The sequence below is a fragment of the Berghia stephanieae genome, chromosome 12 (assembly GCF_034508935.2).
Source record: "Berghia stephanieae isolate SIO BIC M18660-M18661 chromosome 12, UCSD_Bste_1.3, whole genome shotgun sequence".
NCBI classification, from domain to species: Eukaryota; Metazoa; Mollusca; class Gastropoda; order Nudibranchia; family Aeolidiidae; genus Berghia; species Berghia stephanieae.
The window spans coordinates 38906352-38923426 of NC_088371.1; the positions used below are offsets into that span (position 1 = coordinate 38906352).

The 17075-nt window shown below is 39.3% G+C and overlaps 1 protein-coding gene across 2 annotated transcripts in view; it reads left to right on the top strand.

Moving 5' to 3' along the window:
* Positions 1–17075, top strand: part of LOC144957901 (solute carrier family 49 member 4 homolog) — a 38814-nt gene that overhangs the window by 14284 nt on the left and 7455 nt on the right. For both annotated transcript variants that reach the window (XM_078889438.1, XM_078889439.1), the window contains 4 exons: positions 8424–8464; positions 9234–9284; positions 13857–13986; positions 16233–16341. In XM_078889438.1, coding sequence (XP_078745564.1) covers positions 8424–8464; positions 9234–9284; positions 13857–13986; positions 16233–16341 — 331 coding nt within the window. The remainder of the gene's footprint in view (positions 1–8423; positions 8465–9233; positions 9285–13856; positions 13987–16232; positions 16342–17075) is intronic.

Here is a 17075-nt window from a genome sequence, read left to right on the forward strand (position 1 = left end):
TTTTTTTTTGTTTTTTGGGGGTTTTTTTGGGTTGTTTTGATTTTATTTTGTATGTGTTTTTTTTTAATTTATGATTTTGATATTAAATTACAATGAGTTCCAAAAGTTCTGATCATTTCAACTTTGATGTTGTATAACATTTTAAATCGTTTATCGAATCAGTTAAAACTTTCATCATTTATTATATAACATGCTGGGCGTGGCATGAAGAAATCAATGAGCAAATACATGAAACCTTTTTAAGGGAGATAACTTTTGATACACTCACTTGTAAGAATACAGTTGTCAAGTTTGCCTAGTACCTCGTGTGTCCTCCTCTAGCTTCCAATACAGCACGGCACCGACGATTCATGGACCGAATGAGCTTTCTCAATGTTCTTTGTGACGTTTCATACCATTCCTCCCGCAATGCTACAATGTACTGCCCTCCATTTTATGGTGGTTATCACCTCTTCCTTATCTTTCTATCCAGGTCATCCCAAAAATTTTCGATTGGATTAAGGTCAGGGGATCTTGACGGCCAATTCAAAACCTCAATGTTGTGATTTTGATGAAGTTCCTGTGAAATTCTCGCCACTGAGGCCTAGCATTGTCATGCTGAAATGTTGTTCTATGTTGGCGATGTATGGTAAAACCTGGGGAACAAGAATTTCATCTATCTCTTTGCAGTCGGGTTGCCTTGAATTTAAAGTATAGCCATTTGATGGTGAATAGAAATTCCTTCCCAAACAATTACACGTCTGCTGCCAAAACGATCAGCTGACCGGATTTGCTGCTGAGCGTCTCTTTGGCGAATGATGTGCTCTCTTCCGTCATCTAGAGAGTATGTTGTTCCACCGTCTCTGTGTCCATCCTATATTATTTTTACGGGCCTATTGAAGACAATTATGTTTGTAGGCAGCTGTTGAAATGTTGCCCCATAATGGACACATTGAGCTCTAAAACGGTGTTCTTAGACACACCTACATCTGTCATCTGCATTTTTTGTGGCAAATATCAGGGCGATCCGCAAATTTTGGCAAATTTCCAAAAATTGGCAAATCATGGCAAATTTTGGGGGAAAAAAAGAAACGAAAACAAAAATACGAAGAAAAAAAGTGCGAAACTTGAGAAATGTTGCAGCTTTGCCTGGGCCCAAACCAAGGGAAGCTACTCTCTATGGATGTGAATTTTTAATTCAGAAAAGTGAGTGGAGCAGGCACTTATGTTGGTAACAACAAGATATGAAGTGAGTAGAAAAGTGCCAGAAGACAATAGAGAATAAAAATTATTCGCGGCGGTGGTGGGGTTCGAACCTGCGACCTTATTGGTACGACAACTCCGCCTGGCAGGTGAGAGCGTGGCTCTACCGTGTGAGCTATCCACGAACACAAAAATATTCGTTTCAAACCCAAGTCATTTCTAGATCCCTCTCTCACCCACTTCTTGAGATCGCCGATTCGTTCGCACACCCCCATCGCGTAGTAATTTTTGACCAGCAGTTAAGCTTAATAGCCAATATTCTCAACACAAACATATAACATAGAACGATTGAGACATTGAGTATGCTCCGGTGTATGGGGTGAATTTTTAATTCAGAAAAGTGAGTGGAGCAGGCACTTATGTTGGTAACAACAAGATATGAAGTGAGTAGAAAAGTGCCAGAAGACAATAGAGAATAAAAATTATTCGCGGCGGTGGTGGGGTTCGAACCTGCGACCTTATTGGTACGACAACTCCGCCTGGCAGGTGAGAGCGTGGCTCTACCGTGTGAGCTATCCACGAACACAAAAATATTCGTTTCAAACCCAAGTCATTTCTAGATCCCTCTCTCACCCACTTCTTGAGATCGCCGATTCGTTCGCACACCCCCATCGCGTAGTAATTTTTGACCAGCAGTTAAGCTTAATAGCCAATTTCTCAACACAAACATATAACATAGAACGATTGAGACATTGAGTATGCTCCGGTGTATGGGGTGAATTTTTAATTCAGAAAAGTGAGTGGAGCAGGCACTTATGTTGGTAACAACAAGATATGAAGTGAGTAGAAAAGTGCCAGAAGACAATAGAAATAAAAATTATTCGCGGCGGTGGTGGGGTTCGAACCTGCGACCTTATTGGTACGACAACTCCGCCTGGCAGGTGAGAGCGTGGCTCTACCGTGTGAGCTATCCACGAACACAAAAATATTCGTTTCAAACCCAAGTCATTTCTAGATCCCTCTCTCACCCACTTCTTGAGATCGCCGATTCGTTCGCACACCCCCATCGCGTAGTAATTTTTGACCAGCAGTTAAGCTTAATAGCCAATATTCTCAACACAAACATATAACATAGAACGATTGAGACATTGAGTATGTCGGTTATGGGGTGAATTTTTAATTCAGAAAAGTGAGTGGAGCAGGCACTTATGTTGAAAACAACAAGATATGAAGTGAGTAGAAAAGTGCCAGAAGACAATAGAGAAAAAATTTTTCGCGGCGGTGTGTGGGGTTCGAACCTGCGACCTTATTGGTACGACAACTCCGCCTGGCAGGTGAGAGCGTGGCTCTACCGTGTGAGCTATCCACGAACACAAAAATATTCGTTTCAAACCCAAGTCATTTCTAGATCCCTCTCTCACCCACTTCTTGATCGCCGATTCGTTCGCACACCCCCATCGCGTAGTAATTTTTGACCAGCAGTTAAGCTTAATAGCCAATATTCCAACACAAACATATAACATAGAACGATTGAGACATTGAGTATGCTCCGGTGTATGGGTGAATTTTTAATTCAGAAAAGTGAGTGGAGCAGGCACTTATGTTGGTAACAACAAGATATGAAGTGAGTAGAAAAGTGCCAGAAGACAATAGAGAATAAAAATTATTCGCGGCGGTGGTGGGGTTCGAACCTGCGACCTTATTGGTACGACAACTCCGCCTGGCAGGTGAGAGCGTGGCTCTACCGTGTGAGCTATCCACGAACACAAAATATTCGTTTCAAACCCAAGTCATTTCTAGATCCCTCTCTCACCCACTTCTTGAGATCGCCGATTCGTTCGCACACCCCCATCGCGTAGTAATTTTTGACCAGCAGTTAAGCTTAATAGCCAATATTCTCAACACAAACATATAACATAGAACGATTGAGACATTGAGTATGCTCCGGTGTATGGGGTGAATTTTTAATTCAGAAAAGTGAGTGGAGCAGGCACTTATGTTGGTAACAACAAGATATGAAGTGAGTAGAAAAGTGCCAGAAGACAATAGAGAATAAAAATTATTCGCGGCGGTGGTGGGGTTCGAACTGCGACCTTATTGGTACGACAACTCCGCCTGGCAGGTGAGAGCGTGGCTCTACCGTGTGAGCTATCCACGAACACAAAAATATTCGTTTCAAACCCAAGTCATTTCTAGATCCCTCTCTCACCCACTTCTTGAGATCGCCGATTCGTTCGCACACCCCCATCGCGTAGTAATTTTTGACCAGCAGTTAAGCTTAATAGCCAATTCTCAACACAAACATATAACATAGAACGATTGAGACATTGAGTATGCTCCGGTGTATGGGGTGAATTTTTAATTCAAAAGTGAGTGGAGCAGGCACTTATGTTGGTAAAACAAGATATGAAGTGAGTAGAAAGTGCCAGAAGACAATAAGAATAAAAATTATTCGCGGCGGTGGTGGGGTTCGAACCTGCGACCTTATTGGTACGACAACTCGCCTGGCAGGTGAGAGCGTGGCTCTACCGTTGGCTATCCACGAAACAAAATATTCGTTTCAAACCCAAGTCATTTCAGTCCCTCTCTCACCACTCTTGAGATCGCCGATTCGTTCGCACACCCCATCGCGTAGTAATTTTGACCAGCAGTAAGCTAATAGCCAATATTCTCAACACAAAATATAACATAGAACGATTGAGACATTGAGTATGCTCCGGTGTATGGGGTGAATTTTAATTCAGAAAAGTGAGTGGAGCAGGCACTTATGTTGGTAACAACAAGATATGAAGTGAGTAGAAAGTGCCAGAAGACAATAGAGAATAAAAATTATTCGCGGCGGTGGTGGGGTTCGAACCTGCGACCTTATTGGTACGACAACTCCGCCTGGCAGGTGAGAGCGTGGCTCTACCGTGTGAGCTATCCACGAACACAAAAATATTCGTTTCAAACCAAGTCATTTCTAGATCCTCTCTCACCCACTTCTTGAGATCGCCGATTCGTTCGCACACCCCCATCGCGTAGTAATTTTTGACCAGCAGTTAAGCTTAATAGCCAATATTCTCAACACAAACATATAACATAGAACGATTGAGACATTGAGTTGCTCCGGTGTATGGGGTGAATTTTTAATTCAAAAAGTGAGTGGAGCAGGCACTTATGTTGTAACAACAAGATATGAAGTGAGTAGAAAGTGCAGAAACAATAGAGAATAAAAATTATTCGCGGCGGTGGTGGGGTTCGAACCTGCGACCTTATTGGTACGACAACTCCGCCTGGCAGGTGAGAGCGTGGCTCTACCGTTGAGCTATCCACGAACACAAAAATATTCGTTTCAAACCCAAGTCATTTCTAGATCCCTCTCTCACCACTTCTTGAGATCGCCGATTCGTTCGCACACCCCACATCGCGTAGTAATTTTTGACCACAGTTAAGCTTAATAGCCAATTTCTCAACCAAACATATAACATAGAACGATTGAGACATTGAGTATGCTCCGGTGTATGGGTGTGAATTTTTAATTCAGAAAAGTGAGTGGAGCAGGCACTTATGTTGGTAACAACAAGATATGAAGTGAGTAGAAAAGTGCCAGAAGACAATAGAGAATAAAAATTATTCGCGGCGGTGGTGGGGTTCGAACCTGCGACCTTATTGGTACGACAACTCCGCCTGGCAGGTGAGAGCGTGGCTCTACCGTGTGAGCTATCCACGAACACAAAAATATTCGTTTCAAACCCAAGTCATTTCTAGATCCCTCTCTCACCCACTTCTTGAGATCGCCGATTCGTTCGCACACCCCCATCGCGTAGTAATTTTTGACCAGCAGTTAAGCTTAATAGCCAATATTCTCAACACAAACATATAACATAGAACGATTGAGACATTGAGTATGCTCCGGTGTATGGGGTGAATTTTTAATTCAGAAAAGTGAGTGGAGCAGGCACTTATGTTGGTAACAACAAGATATGAAGTGAGTAGAAAAGTGCCAGAAGACAATAGAGAATAAAAATTATTCGCGGCGGTGGTGGGGTTCGAACCTGCGACCTTATTGGTACGACAACTCCGCCTGGCAGGTGAGAGCGTGGCTCTACCGTGTGAGCTATCCACGAACACAAAAATATTCGTTTCAAACCCAAGTCATTTCTAGATCCCTCTCTCACCCACTTCTTGAGATCGCCGATTCGTTCGCACACCCCATCGCGTAGTAATTTTTGACCAGCAGTTAAGCTTAATAGCCAATATTCTCAACACAAACATATAACATAGAACGATTGAGACATTGAGTATGCTCCGGTGTATGGGGTGAATTTTTAATTCAGAAAAGTGAGTGGAGCAGGCACTTATGTTGGTAACAACAAGATATGAAGTGAGTAGAAAAGTGCCAGAAGACAATAGAGAATAAAAATTATTCGCGGCGGTGGTGGGGTTCGAACCTGCGACCTTATTGGTACGACAACTCCGCCTGGCAGGTGAGAGCGTGGCTCTACCGTGTGAGCTATCCACGAACACAAAAATATTCGTTTCAAACCCAAGTCATTTCTAGATCCCTCTCTCACCCACTTCTTGAGATCGCCGATTCGTTCGCACACCCCCATCGCGTAGTAATTTTTGACCAGCAGTTAAGCTTAATAGCCAATATTCTCAACACAAACATATAACATAGAACGATTGAGACATTGAGTATGCTCCGGTGTATGGGGTGAATTTTTAATTCAGAAAAGTGAGTGGAGCAGGCACTTATGTTGGTAACAACAAGATATGAAGTGAGTAGAAAAGTGCCAGAAGACAATAGAGAATAAAAATTATTCGCGGCGGTGGTGGGGTTTGAACCTGCGACCTTATTGGTACGACAACTCCGCCTGGCAGGTGAGAGCGTGGCTCTACCGTACCAATAAGGTCGCAGGTTCAAACCCCACCACCGCCGCGAAAAATTTTTATTCTCTATTGTCTTCTGGCACTTTTCTATTCACTTCATATCTTGTTGTTACCAAAATACGTGCCTGCTCCACTCACTTTTCTGAATTAAAAATTCACCCCATACACCGGAGCATACTCAATGTCTCAATCGTTCTATGTTATATGTTTGTGTTGAGAATATTGGCTATTAAGCTTAACTGCTGGTCAAAAATTACTACGCGATGGGGGTGTGCGAACGAATCGGCGATCTCAAGAAGTGGGTGAGAGAGGGATCTAGAAATGACTTGGGTTTGAAACGAATATTTTTGTGTTCGTGGATAGCTCACACGGTAGAGCCACGCTCTCACCTGCCAGGCGGAGTTGTCGTACCAATAAGGTCGCAGGTTCGAACCCCACCACCGCCGCGAATAATTTTTATTCTCTATTGTCTTCTGGCACTTTTCTACTCACTTCATATCTTGTTGTTACCAACATAAGTGCCTGCTCCACTCACTTTTCTGAATTAAAAATTCACCCCATACACCGGAGCATACTCAATGTCTCAATCGTTCTATGTTATATGTTTGTGTTGAGAATATTGGCTATTAAGCTTAACTGCTGGTCAAAAATTACTACGCGATGGGGGTGTGCGAACGAATCGGCGATCTCAAGAAGTGGGTGAGAGAGGGATCTAGAAATGACTTGGGTTTGAAACGAATATTTTTGTGTTCGTGGATAGCTCACACGGTAGAGCCACGCTCTCACCTGCCAGGCGGAGTTGTCGTACCAATAAGGTCGCAGGTTCGAACCCCACCACCGCCGCGAATAATTTTTATTCTCTATTGTCTTCTGGCACTTTTCTACTCACTTCATATCTTGTTGTTACCAACATAAGTGCCTGCTCCACTCACTTTTCTGAATTAAAAATTCACCCCATACACCGGAGCATACTCAATGTCTCAATCGTTCTATGTTATATGTTTGTGTTGAGAATATTGGCTATTAAGCTTAACTGCTGGTCAAAAATTACTACGCGATGGGGGTGTGCGAACGAATCGGCGATCTCAAGAAGTGGGTGAGAGAGGGATCTAGAAATGACTTGGGTTTGAAACGAATATTTTTGTGTTCGTGGATAGCTCACACGGTAGAGCCACGCTCTCACCTGCCAGGCGGAGTTGTCGTACCAATAAGGTCGCAGGTTCGAACCCCACCACCGCCGCGAATAATTTTTATTCTCTATTGTCTTCTGGCACTTTTCTACTCACTTCATATCTTGTTGTCTCTATGGATGATGATCCTTTAAAATCTTTGTAACAATGCTATTTACAGTCATTTCATTAAATTAATAAATGCAGCCTCCTTAAATGTAATAAATTGTCTTTTTATATATATTTTTCTGTATCGCATGTTAATTTTTACTGAAACGATTGTAGTTCTCCTCGGCAAATTTTTTGGCAAATTTTGGCCTTTTTGGCAAATTTCTTGGCAAATTTTGGGGTTTCTTTTGGCAAATTTTAGGTCCCAATTTGGCAAAAAATGCAGACGACAGCTACATTCGTAGCAGTGTCTGCACCTGTCAAGAACAGGTTTTGTCCATTCTCTCAGTTGTGGCCCTTGGCCTACCACTTATTGGGCGGCCTTTTACTGAACCAGTGTCATGGACTAAATGTTGAATAATCTTTTTATGTTCACCAAAATGGTTGGAAAGAACAAAAACTTCAATCCGAGAATTAATCATACCAATTGTGCGATCAGGCGCTGAATTTTCCAACTTTTACTAATATGAATAATAAAGTCACCATAAAAGTTTTCGTTAGAATTTCAAAAACAATACTACATTTGGATTGTGTACTCAAAGAGTGTTTTATGTTAAAAACAACGGATGGACTGGATGAGCACGGTTTGATTTTATAAGTCAAAATACGATTTTATCGACTTTACAACGTGGTATGACTAGGTGAGTTGTTTTCATGCTTCAAGACAACACAGTGGCGGAATAATAACGTGAGAAGCTCATGGGAACCATAGAAAACGTGTAAAGAAAAGAGTTTTGGAAAAATTACAATACATCAAATTTTGGACAGAACTTTTGGAACACAGTATAGATAGTTCGAAGATGACGGCACTCAGGTCTTTGTCATTGTTTTTTGCCACCCGCGTTTATGAGTAATGCTCACTGAACTGTATTAACCTGACTATAAACATTCATGGATACACACAGTTTTGTGTGTTGGTCCGTTATACTTCCGGATGGCAATGTTATGAGCTTCTTAGCCAAGCGCATACTATCTATAGACCTACTCATATCTAATTTTGTAATTCATGTTTTCTTCTCTGTCCCTCAGACTTTTTATACCAGACTTATTAGCATCAAGTAACGTGTCAGGTAAATCTTTTTTTTTTTTTACTATCGTCAACAATAGGATTAAAAAATAATAATATTGTGACTCATTTACCATTTTTTAAAATCAGGCATTGCCTGATATCAGTTAAACTCCACTGACCTCAGACAGGTAGCTAACATGGAAGGTTAATGGACCCTTGAGTTCCATCCACTGATAAACTTCTTTTGCCGTGGTTGCATATTAGCAAGGGCTGATTCCACGCAATTAAGTAAACATGGGGCAGCGTGGCTCAGTGGTACAGTCTTTGCCTTGTACCTGCAAAGTACCAAGTTCGATCACCGTCACTGTGCTGTGTGGCCTTGAGCAGGTCACCTCGCCCTCGCTCAATTTGCAGCACTGCACTGCGGCTGACGCCTGGGTTATTCCAGTCTTCCCTTGGAATAGACCATTGAGACAAATGCCCCTATGGGGTGATTTTTTTTTCTTAAATTAAATGTGTTATGAGTGGTTGGTAACAAAGCGAACTCATTGGGAGGAAAATTGCATTTTTTATAAGTATTAGTTAAAAGTATGAGATGACGATGGTCGGATATCAAGCATCAGTTTCAACTGCCGATTATTGTTATAACGATGTCGCTAAACAGGGGTTTTACTAAAATGTATGTCACTATTTGGTTTGGTTTTTTTTACTAAAAACATATAGCAAAAAAATTGGAACCAATGGTCAGTGTCACTATCCAGGGGTTGTTGTTATCCAAAGGTTGCACTTTATTTAAGTTTTATTTTTGTTTTGTTTTTGTTTTCTTCCAGATGCCATTATCGACAAAGAAAAGCAGGAGATTATGAACTACATGTATTATTGTAAGTATGTCACTGTCTCTATGGAAGGATTTAACATCCTTATAACTACATGTATTATTGTAAGTATGTCACTGTCTCTATGGAAGGATTTCACATCCTTATAATCAAAATTTGATTCATCATTTGTATTATTGTAAGTATGTCACTGTCTCTATGGAAGGATTTCACATCCTTATAATCAAAATTTGATTCATCATTTGTATTATTGTAAGTATGTCACTGTCTCTATGGAAGGATTTCACATCCTTATAATCAAAATTTGATTCATCATTTGTATTATTGTAAGTATGTCACTGTCTCTATGGAAGGATTTCACATCCTTATAATCAAAATTTGATTCATCATTTGTATTATTGTAAGTATGTCACTGTCTCTATAGAAGGATTTCACATCCTTATAATCAAAATTTGATTCATCATTTGTATTATTGTAAGTATGTCACTGTCTCTATGGAAGGATTTCACATCCTTATAATCAAAATTTGATTCATCATTTGTATTATTGTAAGTATGTCACTGTCTCTATGGAAGGATTTCACGTCCTTATAATCAAAATTTGATTCATCATTTGTATTATTGTAAGTATGTCACTGTCTCTATGGAAGGATTTCACATCCTTATAATCAAAATTTGATTCATCATTTGTATTATTGTAAGTATGTCACTGTCTCTATGGAAGGATTTCACATCCTTATAATCAAAATTTGATTCATCATTTGTATTATTGTAAGTATGTCACTGTCTCTATGGAAGGATTTCACATCCTTATAATCAAAATTTGATTCATCATTTGTATTATTGTAAGTATGTCACTGTCTCTATGGAAGGATTTCACATCCTTATAATCAAAATTTGATTCATCATTTGTATTATTGTAAGTATGTCACTGTCTCTATGGAAGGATTTCACATCCTTATAATCAAAATTTGATTCATCATTTGTATTATTGTAAGTATGTCACTGTCTCTATGGAAGGATTTCACATCCTTATAATCAAAATTTGATTCATCATTTGTATTATTGTAAGTATGTCACTGTCTCTATGGAAGGATTTCACATCCTTATAATCAAAATTTGATTCATCATTTGTATTATTGTAAGTATGTCACTGTCTCTATGGAAGGATTTCACATCCTTATAATCAAAATTTGATTCATCATTTGTATTATTGTAAGTATGTCACTGTCTCTATGGAAGGATTTCACATCCTTATAATCAAAATTTGATTCATCATTTGTATTATTGTAAGTATGTCACTGTCTCTATGGAAGGATTTCACATCCTTATAATCAAAATTTGATTCATCATTTGTATTATTGTAAGTATGTCACTGTCTCTATGGAAGGATTTCACATCCTTATAATCAAAATTTGATTCATCATTTGTATTATTGTAAGTATGTCACTGTCTCTATGGAAGGATTTCACATCCTTATAATCAAAATTTGATTCATCATTTGTATTATTGTAAGTATGTCACTGTCTCTATGGAAGGATTTCACATCCTTATAATCAAAATTTGATTCATCATTTGTATTATTGTAAGTATGTCACTGTCTCTATGGAAGGATTTCACATCCTTATAATCTAAATTTGATTCATCATTTGTATTATTGTAAGTATGTCACTGTCTCTATGGAAGGATTTCACATCCTTATAATAAATAATAACGTGAAGTTGAATGTAAGCTTCAATTTAATTACAAAAACAGATCAAATGAACGTTTCGGGATTCCCCTTTATCAACAAAACAGGATGATTGAAACACCACAGATGAATGAGATGATATGGTAGTGGCGTAGTTAAGATGAATTTTCTACCCAGTATTCTTCAAGAATAACCTCCCAGCTGCAACACTGTGTTTTGTTCTTCTTCGAGCTTCTAATAACAATTTGATTCATCATTTGTCTGACAAACACTTGCCTTAGTATGGCCATGTGGATCGGATCGGAAGGTCCTGGATTCAAGTCCTGCGCTGAGCAGTGCATAGTTGAGTCCTTGGAAAAGACTCTTCACTCACATTCTCTCACCTTACTCAGGTGTAAAATGAGTACCTGGCCGTGTACAGTATTGTATCTGTCAAAAAAAATGTAATATTGCCTTACAGGTGTTAAGTCTCGTACTACATGTTAAATGTTGATTTTGGCTAGAACCCCCTTGTAAACTGCTTTGAGCATGTTTAGTGGATATTGTGCTATATACAAGCTCAAGTTGTTTTTTAGGAAATTCTTTATAGGGTGAACTTCAAGGTCTACCTATACATCTGAATCAAGTGGAACAGAATATTAACAAATGAAAAGACTTTTCCAATGGCTTACTGCTAGTACAGTCTTTGAACTTGAAACAGCCACCCTTTTTTTCCTTATTATTATCATCATCATCATCGTCATCATCATCATCACCATCATTATCATTATCAGCATCAAATTGTTTTGTCATTACCATTAATGTCAACGTTACCATTGTAAGAATTTTTTTTTATGATATTGAGAGAAAAAAATACTTGAACATTCAAAAGCATATTATCCACTAAACATGCTCAAAGTGCTTTACAAGGGATCCCTAGCCAACAGCAACACTTTAACATGACGTCTGTGGGGTGATATTACATTTTTTTTTCCGACAGAGACATTGTTGGTAACAACCAGGTACTCATTTTACACCTGAGTTAGGTGAGAGAATGTGAGTAAAGAGCCTTTCCAAGGACTCAACTAAGCGTCTCTCAGAGCGGGACTCAAACTCAGAACAGATCCAAAGACAATTATCATGCCACAAGACCACATAGCCGCATATATGTTTTGCTATTTGTGACCCCTCGTCTCAAAACGGTATTAAGTCGGGATGATTAAGATGCTGAAAATGGAATTTGTAGCCAGAAATATCATGTTTAAGTTGAATTTATATGCTTTATAGGGGAGAAGGAATATCACATTGTACTTGCTAAATACAAACGTTTCATAGTTTTGACCAGTTTAACTATAATTTGACTTTTTAGCATCTGGTCCATTCTGGCATAATACCGTTTTGAGACGAGGGGTCACATTTATTATACTCCTTTTGTTCTGAAAACTACAAATGTCTAAAATTTCGACCAGAAGGGTCTACAATCACTCATCACTATCAATTCCAATCTTATCTAAACCTAAAACATCCCACAAAAATTGATGAACAATTGTTTGAATTTTCAACACCCCATTTTTGGAACGCTCTTCACCAGAATTTAAAAAGTGCTGACTTATTATCAACTTTCTAATCTGACTTGAAAACTCACCTTTTTGTCTCATAAAACTCACCTTTTTGTCTCATAAAACTCACCTTTTTGTCTCATAAAACTCACCTTTTTCTCTCATAAAACTCACCTTTTTGTCTCATAAAACTCACCTTTTTCTCTCATAAAACTCACCTTTTCTCTCATAATTTCAATTTTGTAAATGTGACGTCTTTCCTATCATGTGTGTAAAATGCATTGTCTATTGCAATGTAAGTATGTAATTGAAATTGCAGTGTTTTTATTTATTTTTCATCGTATTACTTACGGGATAAGGCGCTATAGAAATGCCATTCATTATTATTACTATCAGAGAGAGAGAGAGAGAGAGAGAGAGAGAGAGAGAGAGAGAGAGAGACTGGGAGTGAGATAGATAGATAGATAGATAGATAGAGTTAGTGAGAGAGAGAGAGAGAGAGAGAGAGAGACAGGGAGAGAGAGAGAGAGAGAGAGAGTTAGAGAGCGAGAGAGACTGGGAGTGAGATAGATAGATATAAAGAATTAGTGAGAGAGAGAGAGAGAGAGAGAGAGAGAGTGAGAGAGCGAGAGAGAGAGAGAGAAATTTGAATGGATTGAAGTTATTGTTATGCGCCTAGAGCTTTATTGTATAGAGGAGTGGGCGCAATATAAATAAATTTCATTATTATTATTATTATCATACCATGTCACTGCGGAGCATACTCAATGTCTCAATCGTTTCTATGTTACATGTTTGTGTTGAGAATATTGGCTATTTAGCTTAAATGCTAGCCAACTAAATTGTGAAAATAATAATGGTGAAAACTTTTAGATAGTTCAAAGATGACGTCACTCAGGTCTTTGTTATTGTTTTTTGCCATCCGCGTTTATGAGTTATGCTCACTGAACTGTATTAACTCGACTATAAACGTTCATGGTTACACACAAGTTTGTGTGTTGGTCCGTTATACTTTTGGATGGCAATGTTATGAGCTTCTCAGCCAAGCGCATACTATCTATATAGCGCTATAACTCCAAGACACCAGACTCTTAGCGCTCTAAACTTACTTCCCTGCATTTAATTTGTGTGTGTTGAACCCTTGACCCTCAGAAGTCGGGGGAGAAGTGGCTCTAGATAGACTAGAATTTGAAACGACTTTTTAATGGGGCCGTGGATAGCTCATACGGTAGAGTCACAATCTCCCCGGCCAGGCAGAGTTGTCGTACCAGTAAGGTCGTGGGTTCGAGCCCCCATCGCTGCCGCAAAGTTTTTATTCTCTGTTGTCTTCTGGCACTTTCCTACTATTTTTATTTCTTGTTATTATCACCGTCATTTTTCTCGTCCACAGCCTGTGGGGTGTCCTGGTTAGTCACCATTATCATCCTCATCTACTTCCCTTCCAAGCCACCCCTACCCCCATGCGTGTCGGCAGTGGTCAAGAGAGACAACTTCTGGTTAGGGATGTGGGCACTCAGGAAGTAAGCTATCACAATTCAATATTTGGGGTCCAGAGGGGAGGAGGGGGGGCTATCTTCTGCAATACTCTTCAACAGTCGTAACGTCACTTCCTTCCTAATGACGCATGGTAACTTAGTAACACTGGCTCTAAACTATCGGAACAATAGCGGACGCCATAAGAAATATTTCTCTGGCGAGCATAAATAAAAGCGTATCCAGATGGGGAAAAAAAACATAAATTTTATCATGTTTTGACTTTTACACATTCTGATCACAAGACATATGAAAAGTTCTAGCGAGCATGAAGAATAAAAAGTAATGATTTTCTTTGTTTAGAACCAAAATGGCCGCCGTTGCCGGGCTGCGTGACATCAGACTGTTGAATCCAATTCAGAGCTTTCCTGTTAAAATCTCAGTGACATCCTTTTACAATAGAACCCATGTATAACCGTACAGTACAGATCCAGATATAAAAGGGACCCGGCTATAACAGGCTTGTTTTTTGGGGTTTTTAAAAAAATTTCCCTTGGGTTTTTTTCTCTCCCTCTTTGACTTCAGTAAAGTTTACCGGCTATAGCAGGGACTTCTAAGTGCCTAATTGGTTTTTAAAAATAATAAAATAAAATAAAATTCCCTTTATAAATCCCTTAGGAGAAATTTGTCTTTAGGGTCTATTCCAAGGGAAGACTGGAATAACCCAGGCATCAGCCGCAGTGCAGTGCCGCAAATTGAGCTAGGGCGAGGTGACTTGCTCAAGGTCACACAGTGCAGCGGTGGATGATCAAACTCGGTACCTTTTGGGTACGAAGCAAAGACCGTACCGCTGAGCTATCCATACCCATTTCATATTTCCAAATACAATGTATTAGCCCAAAGCAAAACAAAATAAACATCTTTTAAAACGAACAAAGGTTTAAAGAAGGCAAGAAATGGTTCAACGTCCCCATTTTGGAGGGTTTTCACACCACGGGACACTACAAATTATCAAAATTGCTGATTTAGACCATTTGCGTTGTTTCCGTTGAAACTCTGATATAGCAGGACTCGGTTTTAACAGGGGTTTTAGTTTTTTAGACAGGTTCCACCATTACTGTTACACTAAGGTTCCACTATATGTGAGAGGAGCATGTCAACATTGATAAAAATGTCGATTTCAGTATGAAAGTTTCCACTGACTCAATTATTGCCAACGCCACAAGAAAGCTTTGTTGTTGTGATGAAGGTAAAGAAATAGCTCTATCAACAAAAGATGCATCAAACTCAAAGTGACAATGGCTATAATTCGACTATGTGGTCTAGTAGTATGACACTCGCTTACGGATTGGAAGGTCCTGGGTTCGAGCCTCGCGCTCAACGCATAGTTGAGTCCTTGGAAAAGGCTCTTTACTCACATTTTCTCACCGTACTCAGGTGTAAAATGGCCGTTAACAGCGGTGTCTTTGTCCGAAAAAATTGTAATATCGCCTAACAGGCGGCATGTCCCGTCCTACATGTCAAATGTTGCTGTTGACCAGGGACCCCCTGTAAAGCGCTTTGAGCACATTTAGTGGATATTGCGCTGTATAAAGCTCAATTTATTTATTTATTTATAATCAAGACCCTGAGCAGCTTTCTCCAACACCCCGAAGGATAATGTCCCAAGTGACGTCATCAATCAAGTTGAAGACAAAGTTTACAAAGGATGCTTCCTGCAAACAACAGAAACAATCTTCCATTACAGGTCTTCAAATTCAATGATAACCTGAGGGAGATGCCCCATTTGACCTCACCACCCGAATTTAAAACAAAGTTTACAAAGGATGCTTCCTAGATTACATAAATATTGTTAACAGAAAAAATTCTTTTTTTAAATGCAAACAAGCTCTCTACAAAACAACTTTATGTTCTTATTTATTAAACAAAGGTCATTTTTCCAAGTTTGTGATGTACAAAATAAATCTGAATTTTAAAGAATGTATATGTGACCCACCGCATCGAAGCGGTATTATGTCGGGATCCACTCGGTAAGGGAAATTGAATTCATAGCCACAAATATCCGACTTGAGTTTAATTTCTGTACGTTCTGGTGGAGTATAAAGATTATTTCTTGCATTGCAAAAACTTCTAAGGTCCAATTTCTCATCAACCTATCTCTAAATTCACTTTTTGGGGTCTGAATCATCCCAACATAATACCGTTTTGAGACGGAGGGTCACATATTGTGTCGTAACTAATTTGACGATTTTGCTGCAGGGTTAAAAAGCTCATTTTTTGTTTGTTTCTTCAGGAAAGGATATTTTATAGCTATCTCCCTGATCTATGGCATATCAGTGGGCGTGGCCAATGTCTGGATCAGCGTCATCAATGTCAACCTAAGGAGGTTGCACGTCAGTGAGGTAGGAAACAAAATATAAACAATTCATATATTGCATTTTCATGTTTTTATACTAACGAAAGAGTGAAAATGGAAAGGCTTCGTATGGGAACAAAACAGACAATGGACGTTTCGGGTACAAACCCTTCGTCAGCACAACAACGAAGGGTTTGTACCCGAAACGTCCATTGTCTGTTTTGTTCACATACGAAGCCTTTCCATTTTCACTCTTTCGTTAGTATTTTACGATCACCTGCTTCAGGCAGCCCTTACCGTTTTCTACTTTTTCATGTTTTTATACCATTTTCTGGAAAATGTGGTAAACAAGAAAAACGGATTCCAAGTAACTTAAGGAAAACCTTTTTCTAATGCAAGAATAGCGCATTTGTCTTAAATACGACCATATACTTGTACGCTGCTATTTTGCTCATTGTTGGAATATTTATCCTTCATTATTGCCAAATGCTTTTTTCAGCCCCGAGTGTGCAGGATGATAAGAGTAAATTACAGAGCTCCTAGGCCTTGAACATTATATGTATATGAAATTATGTTTAGGACTAGGAAATGAGACGCTTGCAATATGAATGCTTAATGAGATGTCAGAGCCATCAAAAGTGATCAAAAAAATAAAAAGGCCATGACCACTTGTCAACTGAATTCAAGAAGTAACAAGAAATGTGTCTGTGTGTGTGTGTCTGTGTGTGTGTGGGGGGGGGGGGGGGTCATGATCCCATAAATATTTAGACTGTTGTTGTC